Below are 27058 nucleotides of genomic sequence, written 5' to 3'. Positions count from 1 at the left end.
TATGAGGCATGGCTAAGGTAATGGTCTTGGCATAGCAATCCAAGACCGCACATGATAGAATAACCAGTCCATGCCTAGAAACAATTAAAAATCCACCATATCAGGTAAAATAAGATCAACGCTAGTGTTATCCCCTGAATAACACCACATAGAATTTAAAGATCTGATCTACTACTAAATAATCACCTACCAGGGTCGAAATATTCAACAGCTCAACTAATGTCTCTTGGATCATATCCAGTCGAAGGGTACAATAAATAGATATATAAGAATATGTGGAGTACGGATCAAATAATGTGGATACGGGCTGATGGCATAATAAAACCATACATGTGATCACATCGTCCGAGGCCTAAGCATCTGCTCTAGTTGGAGATGTATAGAAATGAACTTGGGCTCCCCTACCCTGTGCATCGACTCTTCCTCCTGACCTTCCTCCTTAAAGACCTCTTCGTGCACTCTGATGACCACCTCTACGGTCCTAGCCCTGTCCTCCACCTCTAACTAGAGGTGCTGGTGCTGGTGATCTACCTACTTGTAGAGCTAGAAAGCTAGACTTCTCTAAGGGAACTCATAGGACTAATGATCTATCTCCCCGATCTCATAGCACCCCTGGGAATGTCGGCTGGAAGCAAGAGGTCAGCCACCTTGGTCGGAAGAATTCATCTGTGAACTACCTCGGCCTTGAATCGCACCGGCACGAGAACCAATCTAATAATGGTGATCACTCTTTGAAGTCTAAAGAGAGGCCTGGAAGGGGAGACTAAACTGAACTGACTAAAATCTCTAGCGAGATCTATCATAGGACTCCCGAGGTCTAAAGCGGTGCCCATTATGGCTATTCTCCTATTTAGCTCTCTTGCTGCTGACCCCTTGGGCCTCACGATAGAGCTACTCAAGCGTGAGGGAATAGTGTACCACCTCCATAAATCAGTGGCTCGCTCACACTAAAGATTGAGTCTCAATCCAAAGCTGGAGCCTTAATCCCCTGACGAAGCTTCGAATTCACTCTTCCTCGGTAAGTAATATTATGGTGGCATGCCTAGAGAGATCATGGAATTGGGCCTTATACTATGATACTATCTTAGAGCCCTTCTCCAACCATAAAAACTGATCTCGAAAATAATCTTTGAATTTCCTAGGGATAATCTGGGCTAAGAAGGCCTCTGAAAACTCAGTCCATGTGACCGATGGAGACCTAGTGTCCTGGTCTCTAAGTAGGTATGCCACCACTTCCTGGCGGGACCATCTAATTGATAAGTAGTGAAGTTAGCTCCTCTCAACTCTACTAAACCCAAGGACTGTAGCTGTTCCCGACAAGTAAGAAACCTATCCCAAAAAAATCTCGGCGCCGATAGTCTAAGAAACATCTCGACCATCTTTTGCTCCTCGAGTGGCATGATGCCCTCTAAATCATGTAGCTGAGCGGCCGGTGTTGGTGGCTGCCAAACAACTAGGGCCGCTGGTATAGGCTGGTCCTACGATACTAGACCGGCAGGATGTAGGGCCTACTGCATACCCTCAATGGTAGCTAAAATCTTGGTGAACATCGCCTGTAAGTCCTAATTTGTGGCTGTCTCAGGAGGTGGCTAGGCTGGTCCTGGGCCCACTGGCTGCTAGTGTACTGGATCTACTTGTTTCTCCACCTATGAATACAGAGTATGCTCTCTTTCTCAGGCTGGTGTTGCAGCCCTGCCACAACATCGTGGTCGGCCTCTACCTCTAGTGCGCATGCGAGCTATCCTATAAAAGAGTGGAACAAGTGAGATTTCTAGAAATAAACAAGACACACACTACACTATAATGATACAAAACAAACATGTTCCTAAAGACATCATGTAGCCTCCTGAGGATAAGTCTCGAACGTCTCTATGCCAATCCATAGGACTCTACTAGATGTTAGCTCTATAAAAGTGAGACTGCTGAACCTGGGACTCTGATACCATCTTATCATGACCCAATTTCTCAGGTCATGATGGCACCTACTATGACCCACCAGTAAGCAAGCCAACCTATATCCCAAAACTAGAAGTAATGGGATGTCAGGTAGAAGAACAACAATTTAACCTAAATTAGTAAAGCAATAATAGGAGCATACACTAAACGGGGGAAAACAACTAAATATATATACAAACAAAAAAATCCCTCCCTGAACCTGGAAGTCACATGTATAGAGCTACTAATAAAAGAGTAAAAGTCCCAAAAGTGGACCGCGAAAATAGAGATGTCTCAAAAAGGAAAAGACAAGCAATATATATGTACAAAAGGAGACGGGTAAATCCAGAATGCAGTGTGCTCATCCTCGCCTTCGATCAGGATCGTAGGTAGCTCGAATCAACACCACTAGCTAGTACTCAAACTTGTTTCACGAAAATAGATGTAGAGTGTATTATAAGTACCAAAACACTAGGCATCCAGTATGCATCATAGGCCGACTAAGCAAGAAAAGCAAAAGTAAATTGAAATCCGAGTAAGTAATCACAACCAAAGATAGGACAAAAAGTAAATACGGGTATCTACACGAGTGTACTAGCGAACAAAGAGAAAGAATCTAACTAACTTCGCCGAGCTCCTATGAACTCGATGGGTATGCTCATGCACAAATAAAGGGTAACCACTTGCAGACACTTCAATAAGCCTGACAGAGGCAAGAATAGCTGAGAACAGATGAACGGAACCAAAAGGATTTCAATTGCATGACCATTTCCAAAATTGAATTGAACCATTTCTAAACTCTAACACCTTAACCCACAGCCGTGAGTAGATAAAGAATTAAACCAAAAATTTATTAGGGAATCAGGAATTTAACCACGTGTAAGTTGGACCATATACTGTAATGGGGTAACTTTAGCTAATAAGTCAACATGAGTAGGCTAGAACACAGACTTTAACTTGGTAACTATAGCTAATGAGTCAACATGACTAGGCTAGACCACGGACTTTAACTATGTAACTATAGCAAATGGTCGAACACGGGTAAGCTAGACCGCAGACTTTAATCAAGTATCTGTGGCTACAAAGCCTGGACACAAGTAAGCTAGACCAGAGACTTTAACCGGGTATTTGTAGTTAAGGAGCCGAACATAAGTAAGCTGGACCACAAACTTTGATTGAGTATTAGTAGCTAAGGGATCGAACCAAATTAGAATCAACGACCAACCGTGCATCATGGGGAGTACCCCCAAACCGAGTGTCATCAATGCCCCACTCCAACCCAAACTAAATATAAGCCGAATCAGCAAGAAAACATCAAAAAACCAAGAATGGAGGAATAAAGGACCGATAGGAGAATAGGGCATTACGTAGGTAAGGTCACAAGCTGATTTACTGCCTATCTAAGGCTTAGACTATTAGAGTTAAGTCTGCTAAATCAGATTACAGGGAGCTAACCATTTGAAATGACGTCTGAGAAGGTCTACGGCCCAACGACACCAAAATCATGCAAGTCTAAGGCAATACTAGTCTAAGAACTAAGGCCAAATATGTTTCCAAACGTGTTACCACAAGCACAACATTTATTACAAGATAGGGAGAACAAAAAACCACAATAGTCATGCTTACACAGTCCAACATTTACCTGAAATAAGGCCTAGGACATGAATTTTAGGAATTTAGCATGCTCGACATCCTACCCCACTAAACTTATACAAATCAATGTACAATTTCCTAAATATGCTCAACCTTTGGAGGAGAAAATCGTAGCCTACCTATAAGCCGACCACGAGCACTCCAACTTACGAAATTAAAGTTTTTCCCTTCTGACCGGCCTCCAAATGCTGCCATGCTATCAACAATAGAACCACATTAATACGGTCATTGTGACACTAAAATTATCAAATTCATAGATGGACCAATTTCGGGGTCTAAAATAAGAAATGTGGGACCTACATCTAGAGTTCCAGAATTGACAACAAAAATAGGTTCTAAATATCTCCCCAAGCACAAAAATTAATTTGATAAACAGCAAGGGGTTGGGAAACTACGTAAATGGGCATGCAATGAAAATTCACAATATTCGAACAAAAGGATGAAAATGGCAGCTTCATGAGCAGCGCGTTCTGGAAAACAAACGCTCTCCTAATCCAAACAAATCATATTATGACATTCCTTGTGAAAACCCTCACAATCTAGCCTCAAGAATCACTAAAATGAAGTTCATATGATCAAGATACAATCTCCACAATTTCAACAAAATACCACTCTGAAATTCACTAAACCAGTAGCTAATTTTGAAATATTACCTCACACGAAGCTTTCCCTCGAGTTTCTGAGCTCACCACAAGATTCCCCACAAAATTCTATTGAATTTGGACCATTGAATCACCTAATTTGAGTTTAGGATGAAGGAAATATTGATGTTTGAAGTTTGAAGAATGAGCTGAAAATCATCCTTGGTATTTATTAAAACAAGAGGACATTGGCCTTCGCGAACGCAGCTACAATAGTTTGCGAAAGTGGAGGTCAAGCTGGAACTCCGCAAACACAGTCAAAAGCCCATGATCGCGGAGGCAAAAGTTCCACACCTCTGTGAAAGCGGCCAAGGCTTTGCGAATGCTGAGACCAACTTTATAGACCTCCGCGAATGCGGATAGGGGCCCGCGATTGTAGAAAGTAATTTTGGTTGCGCCACATATCATCTAAAAGCTGAGTTATACCAAGTTCAAATAGCCCGATGAGGTGCTCGAAATTTGTTCGAAATCTGGAGCACGCAAATGAGACATGCTACCTTACCAAATTTGATACTCCAAACACAATGGCATAATCAAAAATTCCATTTGAGGTTGTTATGACTGAAAATGGGTCCACACCCAAGGTCATTTTGAGCCAAATTCCACAACGGGCCTCGAGATTAGACCGAAAGTCTAGGAAAGAGAATGAAGGTTCATTCTAGAGCAAACTTGATATTTAGGAACTAACCATGCTATCAGAATTCTCATCCAAGAACGTTTTTCAAGAATGTTGATGAAAGTCAATTATAGGCTAAATTTCAAAGACAAAAGCACCAAATGGCCATAAACTCATATCAATTGCATCGGTATTTGTGTCGACTACACTATTATCCTAATTGGGCCATTTTAAAGCTAATGGAACAGTCAGAATTCTATTCTGAGTTCATTTTCTAAAGTTATGACCGAAGTCAAATTTTCAAATTATAAAAGCTCCAAAATAGGAAAACGAGTCTAAAACCAAAATGAACGACCATGTGACAAAACAGTTAGTACTAGCAAATCATAAATGAGTGGGAGTCGCTACAGGAACACTCTAAATGACGGAATAAATGCTTAAATTCAAAAATGACCTAGAGGGTCATTACATAGATTTTTGAAGGAAAATGGGAGAGGGGCGATGAAGATTCTTGAGAGAAACGAGGAGGTCTCGCCGGTGTGGGGAGAAAGTCAATGACAAGAGAGAGGGGGCCGGCTATGTGAGTATTTGAGAGGGAGAGAGATCGGTGGATCTTTTTTTTTTAGAGATGAATAACAAAAATAGGGATTGTGGGGTGTTAGTATATTGAAAGAGGAAATGATGAGGGATTAAATCGTGGCCATTGATCAATACAAAATGAATGGATGAGATTAAAAATGGGATTCAAAATTAGACCACATTGAATTCTATTATGCTAGAATTGACATGAATTGAATAAAATTGGTTAGAATTGACATAAGATTGAATAGAAGAGACTATGATTTAAATAGTTTGGAGGAAAAATACATGAATGGCTATTTAATTAATAAAAATACTACACATATTAATTAAGTAAATAAATAATAATTTTTCATATAAAATAATATATTTTACGATATATAGTATAATGAATATATATTACATTCTAAATAAACAGTTAAGATTCGAAACTTATATAAAATCGTTATTCTAAAAATCCATAAATATTAATAATAACGATAATAATAATAACAAAACATTGAATAAGTACTTACAAAAAAATTGAATGTACGAAAGATCATTAAAAAAATTAAGAATTTATAAAAATAATTAAATAATAATAATAATAATAATAACAATGATAATAATAATAATAAATAATAATAATAATAATAATACCAATAATAATAAAAATAAAAATAAAAATAAAATTAATGATAATAGAATTTTATAAATTATGAATAGCACGATATGTAATTAATCGTATAAAACATAAACAAAAATAAAAAAATAGAATAGTTTTAAAATACCTACTTAATCAAATAACAATCTGAAAATGGGTTATAGGTCGGTCAATATTAGTTGTCAACCGGTAGTGCTGAGTACTCTCTGTTTGAGATAATTTGGTGACTTTAGCTGCTGTCTCTTGCTATTTTTGAAATGAAATTGTGGTGAATTTTGGAAAATTATTTCTTGATAATTTTAGGTTCATTTTCTGTGATTCTAGAGTCCAAATTGTGGGATTTTCCATAGGGAACATTGTGGTATGATTAGTTTTGTCGGAAGAGGCTTTGTTTTCTGTAAATTGTTGTTCAAAGTTGTTCTCCCCTTTTTGTGTTTACCTCAAAAATTTAGAAATTCTTATTGCATGCTCGTTTCTTGACATCTCCCAACCCCATCTTCTATTGTAAATTGTTACATATACATGGGGTGCTGGATAGGACCAACTTTTGGGTTCAATATTGGAATTTCTAGACGCAGGTACCATGTTCCCGTTTTGGACCCCAAATTTGACCCATCTCCAAAAAACAATTTTAGTGTTGTATTAATGAGGTGATAATCATTTTGATATCATTGAGGCAATTAGAGTTGTTTTTGGAGTAAAAAGTTACCAAAAATGGACATGAAGAGCGCATGTTTAGCTTCGAGTTAGGCTACGGTCTCCACCTTTTGACTGAGTTCTTTTAGATATCGTCTAGTACCTATTGAATATGATTTAGGTTGGTAGTGGCCAAGTTTAGGTCCTTCCTTATTTTATCTCATTACCTTGACTACAGCTGGACCTTAGACTAGCGTAGTCTCTTAAGATCCTTATTTTAGGCTTGTGGTTTCAGTTGCATTATGGTTGGGTGAAATTATCCTTCTTAGGATCGGTATTGATGGATTTAGTCTAGGGTTGAGCCTTAGATGCTTAAGTTTGTATTCCAGTTCCCTTATAATTAGGCACAACTTTTGATAGGGCTTGTGATAGCTGATGTAACTTAGTGCTAGTGCTGGAGACCTTTGAGCTCGTCGTAGACATAGGTTTAGCCTAGGTGTGCTCATTGGGAGCTGAGATGACATACTTTGGGGTAAGGCATCATTCCTAGATATATTTCTTCCTCTATCTGATTCAGAGTCATGTCTCGATTGTTCACTTTTGGTTAGCATTAGGCTTATGATATCTGCTTATTTATTGTTCATTGTTAGGATCGAGGCCGTATTTTAGGAGCGATTGGACCCCAGGTTAGATTTTTTGCCTTGTTAGTATGGTATGACATGATGTACTATTGAAACTATGTGTACCTTATTTAAATACCGGTGAGGGTAATTTTGCATTGATTGAGCATATTCACTCATTTTGTTGTACAATTACAAATTCTTTATGGATTTTCACTACTAATTTTGAAAAGTTTCCTCACAATTTTACTACTTTTAGACTTGTTTTTAATGGGAGTCGTACAACCTGGATTACTTGGTCATTGGTTTTGAAACTTAAGAGGCATAAAGGTCGTACTCCTTTTTCTACTTGAGGCATTAAAGGCATTTGGGATGTGATAAGTTTTACTTGGATATTCGGTGCATTGATGCCCTTTCTTTACTTACCGATGCCCCTGGGTTTACTCTTCCTAGTTCTGCCGATGCCCCTGGGAGTTTACTGGTTGGCTGTGCAGCCCCTTATTAGGGTGCTCACAGTTTGGGATTATTGGTTTACTGATATCCAGCGCGTCATTACCGTTTTGACCTGATTTGGCTACACATTCCTATAGTACCAACAATGGAGATGACCTATACAAGACCTAGTTTGGGCCTAAGCAGTGTATATAGACTTTCCAAGTCCCCCATGGTACCTTTTGTCCATGATTACTTCTACCGAATGAGGGAGCTTTATAGGTCCCACCTGGCAGGCTGAGGGCCGGGGTGGGTCTATACACTTTGGGTTGAAGGCCCTGATTACAGAGGACACTTTGGGTTGAAGGTCGTGATTATGGATAACTCTTTGGGTTAAAGGCCACGATTAAAGACAACACTATGCATTTTACTACAGACTTTCATTCATTAGCATCGTTTATTATTAGTATGCTTGTATAGTGTAGTCCCCTAGATTATGGGATTCAAGGGTATGTTTGTCATTATTTTTACCTCTCAAGGATATGGGCGCCGGTTAGTTATTATTTGATCCTACTTATACTTACCTTTGGTTGTATTTGTAGTTGGTTTATGAGGTATTTGAGTTGGATTGTGGTTTGTACTTTTTGCTAGGTTTAATCGAATTAGTTCTAAGGTGATTATATGGTTAACATTGCCTGTTGGTACTGTATCCTTGTTTAGTAAACTGCTATGATACCTTTTTCTTGTTAATAGGTTGTTGGATTGTGTTTTAGTTGCGTTCTTTGACCCTGCTCCTTTATGTATGTCTCCATCTATTTGCCTTATTGTTTGTCATTATTGTGATAATTCCATCTTAGTTACTTATGCAGTATTTACCTATTTATATGTAATTTATACTTTCGTTATCTATGGAGCTCAGTTGGCCTATACCTATTGAGTATAATTCGTTTAATACTCATACTACACTTTTTCATCCTATAGATCATAGTACGGGTTTTCATCGTTGATTTCGACTGGTGCACATTAGCTTTTGGTTTGGATATTTGGTAAGATCCTTAAATTCGGAGTTTTCGATTTCTATCTATGTCAGACTAGGACTAGTCGTTACTTGCTTTCGAAGACTGTCTATACTTATTTTATATTTAAAAAAACCTTGTATTCCTATTTTGATTTAGATGCTCGATTATTGATTGATGCCAAGTCTTGAGGAGGTCTCTTATGTTTGTTTCAGTTGTTCTCTTTCTTTTCTTTATTACCTACTTTCTACTTTATTTATTCATCTTTTTCTTGATAGATTGTTTCTTCTAGTTCCGAGCTAAGGTTTAAAATTTAGGGTTCCCTGCGGTGGGTTGTAGAAGATGACATCATGTCCTGAGAAATTAGATCATGAAAAATTAGTATCACTGCTCTAGTTGACCGACATCGTTGGTATGAGGGAAATGTCTAGTAGAGTCCTGCGGATTGGTAGGGAGAGGTTCATATCCTATCTTCGGTAGGATATAGGGAATTTTAGGGAATTATATTCTTTACTCATTATCATATGTCCTTGATTTGAATAACCTCTAAACTGATCATTTAGAATCCATTCTTTGTTAGATGGATAACTTAAGTTTTTTGGTGGACATGGTCGGAGCGTTAACATGTTCTACCAGAGTTTTGGCGGATGGTTCTTAGGACAGAGGTGGGTTGGTGGTTTTACAATAGGGTTCACCATCCATATTAGAGTATGTCATGGAATTTCTTGAGAGGACTGGCAATAACCTCACATCATCCCTTACGGATCTAGATATGAGTCAGGAGTTCATAAAAGGATTATCTTTGCCACATTGACTAGCATCAGAGCACTTGATAGAGGCTGTGTCTACCTTCCCTCAGGTAGTTGTTAATGTGAGAGCCATGGAGCAGGCATGTCTTGGGGATTACAGAAAGAGTGGAAAAACACCTCTACATTAGCACAATGGTAACATGTAACAGGGTGGTGGCATTAGAGATGGACCAAATTTTGTCGGGGGTAGCTAGAGGAGTTTTCCATGTTCTTCATGTGTTGCTTCAGACTTCAAATGATGATATGATTTTAGGGAATTTGACCATTGGTCTCGGAAGTGCCCCAAACTAGAGTTGACATTTCCGACATTTCAGACTCCTCCTACTCACCAGGATAGAGCCTTTGGACCTTGCCATATGTGTGGAGAGCTGCGTCATTAGTCTAGAGAGTGCTCCTAGTGTAAGACCCTTGCACAATTTTATCAGTCAAGTCAGTATCATAGTTTTATGACACCTCTAGTTAGAGGTAGTGCTCAGAGTATTGCTGGGATACTTCAGGTGCTCTGATCGAGGTCGGTCATGATCCATTCTACGCTTCCACAGGTCAGTTAGAGGTTGAGGATCTAGGTATTGGTTGTAGTTTCCTAGTTTCCTTATTTTGCTTTGTATTACTCATTTTGTGTGGTTTTTGGGTTTTCACAACCATACGTGTCTATTTTTCTTATTAGTTACCTCCCTACTATTAGGGATACCTTATCTGGACTAATGCATTTGTGTTTTAGCTTTGTAGTTGATTTCTTTTAGTATCGAGTAGGTCCAATTCCTATATTGGAGAGTAGTGGTTGAGTAACTCCCCGTACCTTGTCTTAGTTGTTCTATTTCGAGTGTGTTGCTGGGCTAGTTAGCTTCCCTTTTTCCTCGCTTACCATTGATTTCACTTTGGTTCCGACACTTGTTAGATAGGTGGCTAGACAATCTGTGTTAGTTCTGGGAATTATGATACTAAAGGATCTAGTTGGCTTAGAGGGTCTCCTTGGTTGTGTGTTGTCTCGTTTGGTTAGTGGTTGAATGGTTCCTCGTATCCTTATGCATAGCTAGAGTTGTCTTGACTAGTATTTCTGTTAGCCCATTCTAGTTTCTTGGCTTAGATGGTTATCTTCGTTGCTGGGTATGGTTTGGTTCGGTTAAAGGTTGTGGGTTAAGGTTTGGTCTGTTAGCCTACCGGTGTCACGACCCAAGCCTAGGGCCGAAACGTGACATGACAAATGAGGAACTCGAAAGTACCTCAAACAAGCCTCTTAGCATTCTTTTAGCCTTTCATAGGTACTGACAATAAATAAACAAGTGGAAATCATAATAGAAAATATTCAACTTACATATGTCCAACAATACCTCTAACTTTTAGATTTAATGGGGCTAAGACAAGTCCCTAGCTCACCCTCAATCTTAATAGAAAGAAATATCATAGAAAGTGTCTAAAGATCTCAACATATCATAAGCTAGAAAGATAAAGGGGTATTGTTCTCGGAAAATGGGAACTCACCCAAAGTTGTCTTCAAACGAGATCTCAACTAGCCTTGTGGAGGAGAACGAAGAGGAGCACTCGTCCCTACATGGTGATATCATTTACGCAAAAGAGTTTGCGTTAGTACTTTGAATGTACTAAGTATGTAAGCATACATGAGCATTGTGGAAACATTAAAACATTTATATAACATAATGCAATGCATGAATAATCAATCATATATATATATATATCCTTTAAAAAATTCATTTTATTGCAAGATGACCATAGCCGATATTTAAGACCATGCGAGCTATTACATGGAATCCAACATAACCCCCTACGTTGGCCGGAGAGACTACTTTCCTGGTAGAACTCCATCAAATTCATTCACTTCTTTAACTTTAACTTTAAGGGCTATTTGTGGATCTATTAGTCTAAACCTACAAGGGTTCCTATATTGGCACATAGTTAATGAGACAAAGGGTTGCTACTAGGATTTCCTTACTGAATCACACATTAATGACCCATTCGATGGTAAGTCAATCCCACGAAATAGTTTAATACTTCAAAATAGTCATAGCATATAGCTTGAGAATTCAAAACATCTTATTCGGTAGAATAGCTCATTAAAACATTTGATAATTCAAATAAAAAAGAATTGTCCTTATTGCATAAAGAATCCATCATTCATATCATTTCATCATTCTTTTATTTCATAGGACTCCCTTTTGATCATAGATATTGCTTTCATAAACATTTATTTGGAGTCAAAGCTTTCAAGTCAAACTTTATTGAAAACATAGTAAAACTAGGTGGGTTCAAATAACTTCAACTTGAAAACATGTATGTAAATAAATATAAATAAATACTTTGAAATCCATTAATTAAAAATCATGCTTTAAACAACCCACCATGAATTTCAGAAACCTTTAAAGAGATAAATAGAGAAATTACTTGCAACCCATCAATTCATACATATAAAATTATGTTGCATCAAAATAGATCAATAATCATTAGTTTAACCATAATTCATGCTATTAAGTAAAAATAAGACTTACCCAATATTACTTAAAATCAACAGACTTAGTTGGGTGGAAGAAGCCATGTATAAACACCCACATAAGTTAGAGTAAAACTTAAAGAAAATAAACATAATTTATCATATAATTAAAATACTTTAGTCATAAGAGTGGAAGGAATACTCTCATTGAAGCCTTACATGCATGGAATCCGAAGCGTTATTCAGAATCGAAGGACTTAATGAACACTTTTGAATCTTAGCCGTTTCTCCTAGCCGGAGCATTTTGTGTACTACTCGGAGTATACTAATTACTATAATAGTATTTCTACACTACTAAGAACTAAAACTATATTTTGAGAATGAGTAAAGGAGTGTATAGAGAGAAGAGTTGCTTGAGAAAGCTTGATGAATGAAATGGTAAAATAAGGTGGGTATTTATAGGTGTGAAAGAGGGACCTAACAATAATTAAAATAATTATAAAAAAAAATCTAAACATTTAATGAAAGATTATGATGTCATGTGTGATGTCAAATGGAGGACTATTGATGTCAAATGTATCTAGATCTTTCCATGGTTGGTGAGATGAACTTTCTTTTAACGGAATACCCTTTTTCGGAGCTGCATTTGAATAAGATAAGTTCCGCATTAGGATTTAGTAACTTCACATGAATTGTTGTCTCTAGAAGTCTACTTTTATGTCATCAATAATTAATCAATTTGGAGAATCTTACAGTGAGATATGATTTTTCTTCTACAAATACTCTATTTTATCATAACACCCTAGCTTACAATAATTAATTTATTTCACCTACTTAACATCCGAAATATAAAATATGGTCTTCACAAAGGTTGTAGGTAATAATATTGGTACTATTTAAAAATTTAAATCACCTAATTTAGACCATCCTATGAAAAGTTATGCCCATAATATAGAAGATATATCATTTTCATCTAGAATTGGAACATCATATATAATGTTTTTAGGGGATGTTACAACCGAGATGGATTCTTTGTAGTAGTCCTAGGTGATCTTCTCTTCCCATTTGGCTAGTGTTGTTCTTAGTTGAAAAGTTTTGATCCATTCATTCAATACTTTGGGAGTGGTCTCTTGTGAAAATTCTAGTACTTGGCTACGGCGAGTTGAGAGTTTGGGATGTTTGATCTCCGATGTACCTTGTTACTGCTATTATTGGTTCCCCTTGGTTGTGATGGTTGCCCTCAAGGCTTGAGTTTGAGATAGAATTAGAGCAGCGGTGTTTTTGATTGGCTCTAGATGTAGCCTAAGCATGAAGATAAGAAGTTGGATAGAAAGTTCAACTACCGGATGAGGTCAAAGTAATTTATGGAATCCGTGATTCTAAATTTGTTTAGGATGTGAGGTCCTCTATTGTCGTATTTGGTAGCTTGTAGTGTTGAGAGTTGGAGTTGCTTCCCTTGGACTATTATCGATCGGTTTTCTGTGTTTGTGATTCCTCTACCAGCTTGGTTTCTCTTAGACTAGGACGGTTGGGTCAGACTTAAGTCGGTAGAGTGAATTGGGGTAGATGATGCCAGTTTTTCATAAGTTTCTATGGTGAAGTAATTCACTATAGCTAGGGTTAATGTCGCCTTGTCATATGCGGGGTTACAGTCTCTTAGAGTAGAGTATTCAATTTTAGAAGATTGTGTTTTTCGCTTGAATAATGGGTTTTAAAGTTGAGATTGGAGTTTTGGGTTATTGTCATCCCATGAGTTTAGTTGAAATATGTTACTTCCCTGAGGATGTGAGGTGTGGTTCAGTAAACATATTTTGGATGGTGTTATGGTTTTTTGTATAGCTATGAACCAGCATAACGCCCTTGGTGTCTAGAAGAAGATGGATTTAGAGCTTAAGAAAAGTATTTGGAATTTTCAGTTGAGTTGCATCTACCATGGTCTAGCATTGCTCGTGGTTGGTGGTTTTTATGTAGGTTTTCTTCATCAGATGAATCTGGTGATTTTATTCAAGTTTGGGCTAAGCAAGCGAGAGTTGGAGCCCAAAAAGGGATTTAGGGGACTTAATTTGGAGCTGGAAGTGAATTTGTGGATTTTTCTCTCAGCCTGAGTTCTGCGATGACATTGTTTGACCCGAAAGGGTGTTTGAGGGTCTGGCGAAGAGTGTGGTCCTGGAACACTTGTCTTTTCGTGCATCTCGGCTGTGATTGTACTTTTACTTTTGTGAATGAAATTTCTTTTATTAGTGGATGTTGTAATGACCCTCTAGGTCATTTCTTTCATCTTCTGATCTTTTTAGCATTTAGAGCTTTCCTGTAGTGATCCCAAGTCATTTATGACTTACTGGCACTAACAGTTCATTTGCTTGGTTGTTACTTTGGGTTTCTGCCCGTTTACTTGTTGTGGAGCTCTTGGAGTTTGAATGGTCGACTTTGGTCAAAACTCCAGCAAAACAACCTCAGAATGAAATTCTGACGGTTCTATTAGTTCTGGAATGGCTAAATTAGGCTAGTTGCATATTCGGCTTGAGTCTCGAGCCTTTTGTTTGAGTTTGAGCAATTAGGCATTTTAGTATTTAAGCTTTAGCCTAAGGTTGACTTTGGTCAACATTCTTGGAAAACACACTTGGCTTAAAATTCCATCGGGGTGGTTAGCTTTAGAATGCCGTGTTTGGTCTAGAACAACCTTTGGCTTGTCTCCCGAGGTGCTCATAATGAGTTTTAGGCCATTTGTGTATTTATGTGCTTTTCTTTAAAAATCATTTACTTTGGTCAACATTTCATCGAGACTATCTCTATTGGGAAATCTGTCAATTCCATTTAGTCCAAAATGATGTTTTCAATCAAATCTTGGATATGGTTTGCGTTCATGGGACTCCGGATGAGTCCGGAGCATAAAAATCCAATTTTGGCCTTTATTGTGAATAGTAACCCTTAACGACCTATTTATCAAAGTTTGGTACTTGAGTTATTGCTTGTTTCTTGTCCAAATTTAGTGATACAAGGGTCTATTATGTGAGTTTTCTCGAGAAGAATGTTGTGGTGTCATTGTAATTCGTGATTAAGGCTTCGATTGAGGTCAAATTTCTCTTTTGGCTGTTGCAATGGGTGTATCTTCTGGGTGAGTTTTTGATGAAATTTAGAACTTGATTCTTCGGTGTTCGTGGTCCGAATTTAGCGATTCAAAAGGCTATCCTATATGGTTTTTTGAGGAGAACGCTTAGGTTAGATTAGAAACTGATATGGAATCTTTGTTGGAGGTAAGATTGATGCTTTAGCTGCTGCCTCAACCAAATCAATTTTTAGTCTTCTTCTCCAAGTTTAAAACCCTAAAACTTGAGTTCTATAGCTCTATTTTGGGTGATTCGAAGTACAGCGTGATCGGAAAGTTCTTGGATACACATTGGAGGCTTGGGGAGCATTGGTAATCTCTGTTTGAGGTAATCTTGCGACTTTAGTTGTTGTCTCTTGCTATGTTTTGGAATGGAATTGTGGTGAATTTTGGGAAATTGTTTCTTGATCATTTATGTCCATTTTCTGTGATTCTAGAGTCCAAATTATGGTTTTTCTACAAGGAACATCATCGTATGATTATTTTTGTGGGAAAAGGCATAATTTTCGATATATCACTATTCAAAGCTGTTGTCCCCTTTCTGTGTTTTTAGCTCAAAAATTCAGAAATTCTTATTGCATGATCGTTTCTTAACCTCCCCTAACTCTGACTTGTGTTGTAAATTGTTACATGAACTTGGGGTGGTTTTTTGGAAAAACCATTGTGTTCGATTTCAAAATTTTTGGATGCAGGTACCACGTTTCCTATTTTGGACCCAAAAATTGAACCATCTTTGAAAAATACAATTTTAGTGTCAAAACATTAGTATTGATGAGGTGATCAGCATTTTAATGGTTTGGAGGTAATTAGAGTTATTTTTGGAGTGAAAAGTTACTAGGAAGTGGACATGGAGAGCGCATGTTCGGATTCAACGTAGGCTACGGTCTCCCCCTTTTGACTGAGTTCTTTTGGATATCGTCTAGTATATATAGCAAATGATTTAGGTTGGTATTGGCTGGGTTTATAACCTTCCTCCTTTTATATTATTTCTTTGACTCTGGGTTACCTTAGACTAGCATAGTCTCTTGAGATGCTTGTGGTTTCTGTTGCATTATGGTTGGGTGAGATTATTCTTCTTAGGATTGGTATTGATAGCTTTAAGCTAGGTTTGAGCATTAGATGCTTTAATTTTTGTTCTAGTTCCCTTATAGCTTGGCACAAATTTTGATAGGTCTTATGATGGTTGGTGTAACTTTGTGCTAGTGTTGGTAACCTTTAAGGCTCGAAGTAGCCATAGTTTTGACTTAGCTGTGCTCGTTGTGAGCTGAAATGACATATTTTGGGTTAAGGCGTTGTTCCTAGAGATGTTTCTTCCCCTATCTAATTGCGAGTCATGTCTCGATTGTTCGCTTTTGGTTAGAATTAAGCTTATAATGTCTGCTTATATATTATTCATTATTGGGCCCGAGGCCGTATTTGAGGAGCGATTGGACCCCGGTTAGTTCCTTTACCTTGTTAGTATTGTATGACTTGATGTACTATTCAGACTGTGTGTACTGTGTTTGAATATTTATTATGGCATGCTTCCATTGATTGAGCATATTCTCTCATTTTTTGGTATGATTCTGAATTTATTTATGGATTTTCACTACTAATTTTTAAAAGGCTTTCTCACGCTTATACTACTTTTAAACTGGTTTTTAATGGGAGTCGTAACACCTGAATTACTTGGTCTCTAGTTTTGAAACTTATGAGGCATCAAGGACGTAATTATTTTTTACTTCACATTAGAGGCATCTAGGATGTGCTCAGTTTTACTTGGATATTTGGTGCATCGATGCCTTTTCTTTACTTACTAATGCCCACATTTTATTCTTGCTAGCTGGGTCGATTCCCTTTGTAGTTTACTGCATAGCCCCTTTTTTATGGTGCTCACGGTTTGAGGTTATTAGTTTACTAATATCCAGTGGGTCGTCGCCCTTTTTACTTGATTTGGCTACATATTTCTCCAGTACCAACGACAAAGATGACTTATATATGACCTGGTTTGGGCCTAGAAAGTGTATACAAAGTTCTGGTGTCCCCCATGGGTCCCTCTGTCGTGGGTACTTTTACCAGATCAGGGAGCTTCATGGGTTCTACGTGGAAGGCCGATGGCTGGGATGGGACTGCAATCTTTTGGTTAAAGGCCTTGATTATAGACGACACTTTAGGTTAAAGAACCTGATTACAAATGACACTTTGGGTTAAAGGCCCTGGTTACAGATGACACTATGGGTTTTACTATAGACTTGTATTTATTAGCATCGCCTCTTACCAGAATACTTGTATGGTGTAGCCCCCAGTTTATGAGGGTCAGGGGTATGTTCGTCATTGTTTGTACCTTTCAGAGGTATGGGCAGCCGGTCGGTTATAATTTGATCTTACTTGTACTTACCTTTGGTTGTGTTTGTAATTGATCTATGAGGTATTTGAGTTGTATTATGATTTCTACTTCTTGCTATGTTCAGTAGGATTAGTTTTTAGGTGATTAGATAGTTAGCATTGCCTGTTAGTACTGTATCCTTGTTTAGTAGACTCCTATGATGCCTTTTTCTTGTTAATAGGTTGTTGCATTGCGTTTCAGGTGTATTCTTTGACACTTCTCCTTTATCTATGTCTCTAATCTCTTTGTCTTAATTCCTGTCATTATTGTGATAATTCTTGATTAGTTGCTGGTGTAGTATTTATCTGTTTATTTTTTATTTATACTTGCTTTATATGCAAGATCAGTCAACCTATGCCTATTTGGTACCATTCGTTTGGTAATCATAATACACTTCTGCCCCATAAAGATTATAGTATGGGTTTTCATCATTGATTTGGATTGGTGCGGAGCAGTTTTTGGTTTGGAGATTTGATAAACTCCTAGCGTTCGGAGTTGCTGAGTTCTATCTATGACGGACTAGTACTAGTCTTTACTTGCTTTTGAAGACTGTCTGTACTTATTTTGTATTTCTTTTAAAAAAACCTTGTTCTCCTTTTTGATTTATATGCTTGATTACTGACTGATGCTAGATCTTGGGTGGTTTCTTATGTTTGTTTCAGTTTTTCTCTTTCTTCTCACTATTAATTACCTTTTGCTTTATTTATTCATCTTCCGATTAATAGTCAGTTGCCTCTTCTTCCAGGCTAAAGGTTTAGGGTTAGGCATACTTGCTGGTGGGTGTTAGCAGGTGCCATCAGGGCCTATGAAATTCGGTTGTGACAAACCCAAACGAACGATCAGGAGACCGAACAGTCAGTGCCAACAAGTCATAAATGCTTTGGGGTCACTACAGGAATGCTCTAAATGACTAAATGAAATGTTTTATTTCTAAAATGATCTGGATAGTTATTACAACATCCACTACTAAAAAAACTTTCGCCCACGAAATTAAGATTCAAGAAGTACTTGAAGGCGCAAAAAAGCAGGGGAACTATGCCCGCATGTCCTGCTCGGTCTCCCAGGTAGCTCGACTGGATGATATCTCCAACGGACCTTAACCATAGGAATGGCTCTGGATCATAACTGTCTAACATCTCCGACCAAAATAAAAACTACCTCCTCAATATAAATTAAACGATCATCTAACTCAACAATATCATACTGGAGCACATGGGACCCATCTGGAACATACCAACGCAACATTAAAACATGAAAGATCAAATAAATATCTTAAAAGGAAGGAGGCAAATCTAACTCATATACAAACTCGCCAAATGTCCTCAATATCTCAAAAGGCTAATATACCTAGGGCTAAGGTGGCCTCGCCTCCCAAATTGTAAGTGCAAAAACTACCGTGGAAACTCGAAGTCATGTGTGGGGTAGTTGCACTCATGTAGATTAAGCTTCCTTGAAGCATAAGCAATCATCAGTACACAACCCATACCAAAGCCAGATGCATCAAAATTAATGGTGAATCCCTCGCCCTCAACTAGAAGAGTCAATATAAGAGCGGTGGTAAGAAACTACTTGAACTTTAGAAAGCTCCTCACACACTCATCCGACCATAGAAATGGAACATCCTGGTGAGTCAACCGAGTTAAAGGTGCTGCTATTGTAGAAAATCCCTAAAAAAGCATTTGTAGTATCTTGCAAATTTGATGAACCTATGAATCTCAATCATAAAGGTTGGTCTGGCTCAATCACGAATAGCCTCAATCTTTGATGGATCCAAAATAATACCATCCTTGGTCACCATGTGCCAAGGAGAGTGCTACAGAATCAAGCAAAAACTCGCACTTTGAGAACTTTGCATAAAGCCATTGATCTCTCAAAGTCTGAAGCACTACCCTTAAATGCTGCTCATGCAAAACCCGACTCCACGAGTATACCAATATGTCATAAATGATGACTATAAAAAAAGAGTCCAAATACGTCTTGAATACATGAGTCATCAAGTCCGTGAATGCGGCTAGGGCATTAGTCAACCCAAAAGGCATCACTAAGAACTCTTAGTGGCCATAATGAGTCTTAAATGTGGTCTTAGGGATATTTCCTGCCCTAATCCTCAACTGGTGTAGCTGGATCTAAAATCAATCGTAGAAAATACCATGTTTCCCTGAAGCTAGTTAAATACTTCGCCATTGATTTAGAGTCAGGTACTTATCCCATTTCCATCCTACTGTACCATATGTACCCTAAAGAGCTGGAAATCATAGAGGCCATAACGAGTCCTAAAAGTAGTCTTAGGAATATCCCCTTCCCTAATCCTCAACTGGTGGTAGCGCTATCTTAAATCAATCTTAGAAAATACCACATTACCCTAAAGCTGGTCAAATAGGTCGTCAATCCTAAGTGTGGAGTAACGGTTCTTCACCGTCACCTTATTCAACTACATGTAATCAATACCCATCTGCATAGTAGCTTATTTCTTCTTAATAAACAAGACTGAGGCACCCTAAGAGGATACACTAGGCCGAACGAATCCCTTACCCATGAGATCCTAAAGCTGAACAGTGAGCTCCCTGAGCTCTACGAGGGCCATAAATTATGGTGGGATGGAAATTGGATGAGTACCCAACTTTATATCAATGGCGAAGTCAATATCATGATCCAAAGGAAGACCAGGTAAGTCGGTCAGAAAACACAACAACAAACTCTTAGACTATAGGCACTGAATCAACCATAAGGCCCTCCCTAATAATATCTGTAACATAAGACAAATATGACTAACATCCACTCACCACTAACCTCTGAACCCGAATAAAAAGGATCACCCTAACCGGTGTGCTACTACAAGAGCCCTGCCACACCACCGACGGAATACCAGAGATGTCTAAGGTAATGAACTTGGCCTAGCAATCCAACACCGCGCGGTGAAAGGGATAACTAGTCCATGCCCAGATCAAATTAAAATCCACCATATCAAACAAAATGAGGTCAACCCTAGTGTCTCACCTATGAATAGTCACCACACAGGATTGAAAAACCTAATCCAATACTATAGAATCACCTATTGAGGTTAAAACATATAGCTTCTCAGCTAAGGGCTCTGGACTCATATACAGTAAAGAGGCATAATAGACATACATATATAAGAATAAATGCATCCTGGATCAAATAAAGCTAATACGAGCTGATGACATAATATAACCGTACTTGTGATTACACTGTTTGAGGTTGAGGTCTCTCATCTAGCTAGAACAACATAAAAGTGGGCCTAGGCTCCTCTACCTCGTGCATTAACTTACTCCCTATCCGGCCTCCTCGAGGATCTCCTCGTGCATCGTGATGACTACCTCTGTGGTCATGGCCCTGGCCTCTGCCTCTAACTAGAGGTGCTACTATTGGTGCGGGCCCAGCTTCCTATAAAACTAGTGTGGGTGACCTATAGAGAGGGCACTCGCGAGATCAATGATATAGATCCCCACATTCATAGCACCCCTGTAGCTAAGGTCATCAAATAATTTGTCCACCCACAAAATTACAAACACCATGAACTGAGACTTAAACCCAAGTATTTCATTAATGTTTTCCTTTCGTTTCCTTTTTTCCCACCACTCAAAAACAATAATTAAATAATTAATAAAAATGGTGTATACCCCTAGAACATAGCATATAATCCTTGATTCTTAAATTTTCAACATGCAAGGAGATTACTATTGGTGCAAAGTTTTTCTAATTTCTTTAACAACAATAATTTCATAGTGACAAAATGATACATTCAAAATTAATAATTTCCTTAAAGAATGATATACCTGAAGAAATTTTTCTTTCTCCATAGAGAAGTACTCACGAATGGAGCAACATTGTGGGGTGTTAACCATCATCAAACCCTTTTCTACTCTATTTCAATAATTATAGGATAAGTGGTATTGGTTGTTAAATAAATTATCAATTTAGCCCACTAGTTAAATTAAATATCTAAAGTTACCCTCAATTTAATAACCGTAGTTACTGAATAGTCCAAAATTTCCTTTTAAATTTACGGAATGAGTCTTCTATAGAATAAGAAGATCCAATACTCAAAACAACCTACTGGATCATTACAGTAGATACCAATTTACCTATCATTCATCCCTAAATGATCAAAAGAAGAGTGAGGGTGGAAAAGGGTACCTGACTCAATGAACAGATGTGGATATATTTCCTGCATATTCGCATCAGTCTCCAAAGTGTACTCCTGAACCGGATGATTCTTCCATTGGATTTTCACAGATGTAAATTCCTTTGACCTCAAATTGCGAACCTCCCTAGCTAAAATAGCTATAGGCTCCTCCTCATAGGATAAATTCTTATCAAGTGTGACTGAATCCTACTGAATAATATATTTTCCATTACCATGATATTTATTTAGCATAGACACATAAAATACTAGGTGCACTCTGGACAAACCTGGAGGTAAAGACAACTCATAAGCAAACCTCTTCAGCACTCTTAAGAACTAAAAATGACCAAATATACCTGGACTAAGCTTATCTTGCTTACAAAATCTCCCCACACCCTTTATGGGTAAAACCTTCAACAACACTTGCTTGCCCTCTATAAACTCCATCTCCCTGAATTTTTGGTTGGCATACTCCTTTTGCCTGCTCTAAATTTCTAGAATCTTCTCTTGAATAAATTTCACCTTCTCTAATAACTCTCTCAAAAGATCAGTACCCCAAGGTCTCACCTCAAATGCATCAAACCAACCAGTGGGGAACCTACATCTCCTCCCATACAATACCTCAGATGGAGCCACATCAATACTAGAGTGATAGTTATTATTGTATGAAAACTCTGCCAAGGGTAAGAACTTGTAACATCCCCTAAAAACATTGTATATAATGTTCCAATTTCCGATGAAAATAATACAACTTTTGTATTTTGGGCATAACTTTTCTTAGAAGGTCCAAATTAGGTGATTTAAATTTTTGAATAACCCCAACATCATTACTTACAACTTTGTGAAGACCATATTTTATGTTTCGGAGGTTAAGTAAGTCAAATAAATTAATTATTATAAGATAAGGTGCTGTGATAAAATAGAGTATTTGTAGAAGAAACATAATATTTCATTGTAGGATGCTCCAAATCGGTTAATTAATGAATGATAAGAAAGTAGACTTCTTGAAAAATAATTCATAAGAAGAAACCAAATCCTAATGAAGAAGTTATCTTATTCAAACGCAGCTCCGAAAAAGGGTATTCCGTTAAAGCAAAGTTTATCTCACCAACCATGGAAATATCTAGATACAATTGACATCAATAGTCCTCCACTTGACATCACCATGACATCACAATCTTCCATTAAATTTTTAGATTTTTCTGTATAATTATTTTAATTATTGTTAGATCCCTCTTTCACACCTATAAATACCAACCTAAATTCATTAGTTTGTTCATCAAGCTTTCTCAAGCAACTCTTCTCTCTATACACTTCTTTACTCATTCTCAAAATATAGTTTTATTTCTTAGTAGTGTAGAAATACTATTTCGGTGATTGATATACTCTGGATTCCAGGAGAAAAGGCTAGGATTCAAGTGTATTCATTAAGTCCTTCGATTGTAAGTAACACTTTGGATTCCAGGTATGTAAGGCTTCAATGAGAGTATTCCTTCCACTCTCATACCTAAATTATTTTGATTATATGATAAATTATATTTGTTTTCTATACGCTTTACTCTAAGTTATGTGGGTTTTTATCAATGCGTCCTTCCACCCATGTAGTCTAAAAACTATTTCAATTAAGTGTCTTGATTTCAAGTAATAGTTTCTTATGGGTAATTCTTATTTTTACTTAATAGCATGAATCATGGTTAAACTAATAATTATTGGTATATTTTGATGCAATATAATTTCATATGTATGAATTAATGGTTTGCAAGTAATTTCTCTATTTATCTCTTTAAAGGTTCTTGAAATTCATGATTGGTTGTTTAAAGAATGATTTTTAATTAATAGATTTCAAAGTATTTATGTATACTTATTTACATACATGTTTGCAAGTTGAAGTGATTTGAACCCACCTAGTTTTACTATGTTTTTAATAAAGTTTGACTTGAAAGCTTTGACTTCGAATGAATGTTTATGAAAGCAATATTTATGATTAAAAGGGAGTCTTATGAAATGAAAGAATGATTAAATGGTATGAATGATTGATTCTTTATGCAATAAGGACAATTCTTGCATATTTGAATTACCAAATGTTTTAATGAGCTCTTCTACCAAGCTATATGCTATGACTATTTTAAATTATTAAACTATTCCGTGGGGTTGACTTAGCACCGAAAGGGTCATTGAAGTGGGATTCGGTAAGGGAATCCTACTAAAAACCCATTGTCTTATTAACTATGTGACAACATAGGAGGCCTTGTAGGCTTAGGTTAATGGATTCATGAAAGCACTTAAAGTTAAAGTTAAAGAAATGAATGAAGTTGACGGAGTTCTACCTGGCAAGTAGTCTCCCCGGCCAACGTAGGTGTTATGTTGGATTCCATGTAATAGTTCGCATGGTCTTAAATATCGGTTATGGTCATTTTCCTACAAAATGAATATTTTAAAGGATATCTATATAATTTATTATGCATGCATTATATTATGGTCCATATTACATAAATATTTTAATATTTCCTCAATGTTCATGCATCCTTACATACTTAGTACATTCAAAGTACTAACACATACTCTTTTGCCTACATGATATCACCATCTAGGGACCGGTGCTCCTCCTCGTTCTCCTCCATGTAGCTTGTTGAGATTTTGTTTGAAGACTACTTTTGGTGAGTTCCCATGTTTCAGGAACAATACTCCTTTATATTTCTATCTTATGATATATTGAGATCTTTTTATATGGCATTTCTTCTATTATGATTGAGGGTGAGCTAGGGACTTGTCTTAGCCCCATTAAATCTAAAAGTTAGAGGTATTATTAGACATATGTAAATTGAAGATTTACTATTATGATTTTCTCTTGTTCATTTATTGTCATTACCTATGAAAGGCTAAATGAATGCTAAGAGGCTTGTTTGAGGTACTTTTGGGTTCCTTATTCTCCATGTCACATCTAGGCCCTAGGCTTGGGTATTGAAAAACTTGGTATCAAACCCCTAGGTTTTGAATGGTCCTTGGAGTCCAACATACCGCATTGAATAGGGTCTTGTTCATGGTTGTGAGGCATGCCACAATTATGAATAGGAGACTATGAGGCGTTTAGGAAAGTTTTCACTTCTTTTAAATTCATGTCATGACTTAGAGTGTCCTAAGCTTTCCTTTAACTAACAACCCACTTCATGTTCTCTAGATAATGACTCTGGAAGAGAAGCTCTAAGAGCAAGGGTTGAGGATGAGGATAAATCTCTTCTAGTTCCCAATGCCCTACATCACGATGAAGGTGTAACCCATGTCGAGTTTTGTATTATCATTACATTGTTGACTCAAGTCGTATACAACCAAGGGAATCATGGTGTTCCTCATCCCCAACTTCCAAATCCGACCTCTAGGATTTAGGATTTCTAAAGGATGAATCCGCTCGAGTTCAATGGTTTTAAATTAGATTAGGACCCTATGGAGTTCATTGATGAGGTGTACTGGATTATGGCTATCATGGGTGTACCACAGAATGAGATGGCCGAGCTAGTGGCCTATCAACTCAAAGGAGTTGCTCGGGTGTGGTACGAATAATGGATTGTTGAGAAGGATGAGTAAATGGGGCCAATAGGATGGGAAGAGTTCAAAGGTGCCTTCCTAGACAGCTTCTTCCCATTAGAGCTAAGGGAGGCCAAAATCTAAGATTTCATTGACCTCCGTCAAAGGAGTATGAGATTGAGGGAGTATGCTCTTAAATTTACTAAGTTGTCAAATTATGCTCCATTCATGGTCTCCGACCTAAGAGCTAGGATGAGCAAATTTATTTTCGGTGTCTTAAGCTTGGTTTCCAAGGAGTGCAAATCAGCCATATTGATCAAGGAGATGGATATCTCTCGGCTAAGGACTGACACAGAACAAATTGAAGAAGAGAAGCTGAGAGAGAGATCAAGGGGTTTAAAAAAGGCTAGAGTAGATGGTGGAGAGTTTAACCCTCAAAGGTCCGGTTATGGTAACCATAGCAAAGGCTAAGGTGGGCAACAACTTGTGGGACAAAGTTCCACCAATACTCTTCCTCCAGGGATCAACAAAGAGAAGGGTGGTAAACCAATGGTTCCAAGAGAGAATGTTGTTGCTCAAACTTTTCCCGCTTGTAAGAAGTGTGGAAAGACTCACAAAGGGGAATGCTTCGCCGGCTCCAATGAATGCTTTAATTGTAGCAAGCTGGGTCACCATGCTAAGGATTGTAGAGATGGTGGCGGTAGGCCTTAAGGACAATTTGCTTATGGTCAACAATCCCAAGAAAGTGTCCAATGTACCAACCGCTTTTATGCCTTGCATGGGAGATGAGAGGTTAAGGACGCACCCAGTGTCATCACCGGTAGTTAAAGGTCTTTGCTTTTGATGTGTATGCACTATTAGATCCGGGTGAAAATTTATCGTTTGTTACTCCGTTCCTTGCTAATAGGTTTGATGTGTCACCCGAAATATTATTAGAGCCCTATTTGGTGTCTACCCTCGTGGGTAAATCAGATATTGCTAGAAAGGTCTACAGGGGTTATCCCTTGTCTATCTTGCATAAAGTTATTCTGTGTGATCTCATTGAGCTTGACATGGTAGACTTCGATGTCATTCTTGGGATGGATTAGTTACATGCATCTTATGTTTCTATGGATTGTAGGACTAGTCGAGTTAAGTTCCAATTTCAAAATGATTCTGTTATTGAATGAGAGGGTCGTGATTTAGTGGTGAAGGTTCATTTCTTATCTTAAGGCTCGAAAAATTATTTCTAAGGGTTATATTTACCACACTGTGAGGGTTACGGATGTCGACTCTAAAAGTCCTCCTCTTGAGTTGGTTCCCATAGTCAATGAGTTCCCTGATATCTTTTCTGATGACCTTATTGGTGTTCGTCCCAAAAGGGAAGTTGATTTTGGTATTGATCTTCTCCCTAATACCCAATCTATCTCTATTCCTCCTTATTGAATGGCTCCGGCAGAATTAAAAGAGCTGAAGGAACAATTAAATGACTTGTTAGAAAAGGGGTATATAAGACCAAGTATTTTGCCATAGGGTGCTCCCATGTTATTTGTGAGAAAGAAGGATGGGTCACTTCGAATTTGAATAGACTACTGACAATTAAATAAGATGACCATTAAGAACAAGTACCCACTCCCTAGAATAGACGGATTGTTTGATCAATTACAAGGGGTAAGTCACTTCTCCAAGATCGACCTTCGGTTTGGCTATCACCAACTATTAGTGAGGAAGTGTGACATTCCTAAAATGTCCTTCCGAACAAGGTATGGTCACTTCGAGTTTGTGATGATGAGTTTTAGGTTGACGAATGTACCGACGGTATTCATGGACTTGATGAATAGGGTATTCAAACCTTACCTTGATACTTTTGTGGTGGTCTTCATTGATGATATTTTGATTTACTCTCGGGGTGA

At 37.7% G+C, this 27058-nt stretch overlaps 1 protein-coding gene across 1 annotated transcript in view; it reads left to right on the top strand.

Moving 5' to 3' along the window:
- LOC129899818 (uncharacterized) overlaps positions 1-25877 on the top strand; it is a 39387-nt gene extending 13510 nt beyond the window's left edge. Inside the window, exon 8 of the mRNA XM_055974829.1 lies at positions 25687-25877. Within this exon, the coding sequence (XP_055830804.1) occupies positions 25687-25877 (191 nt within the window). The remainder of the gene's footprint in view (positions 1-25686) is intronic.
- Positions 25878-27058: the final 1181 nt, after the last annotated feature.

This window comes from Solanum dulcamara, chromosome 8 (genome assembly GCF_947179165.1).
Source record: "Solanum dulcamara chromosome 8, daSolDulc1.2, whole genome shotgun sequence".
NCBI lineage: Eukaryota > Viridiplantae > Streptophyta > Magnoliopsida > Solanales > Solanaceae > Solanum > Solanum dulcamara.
This window is presented reverse-complemented; position numbering and strand designations above follow the sequence as displayed.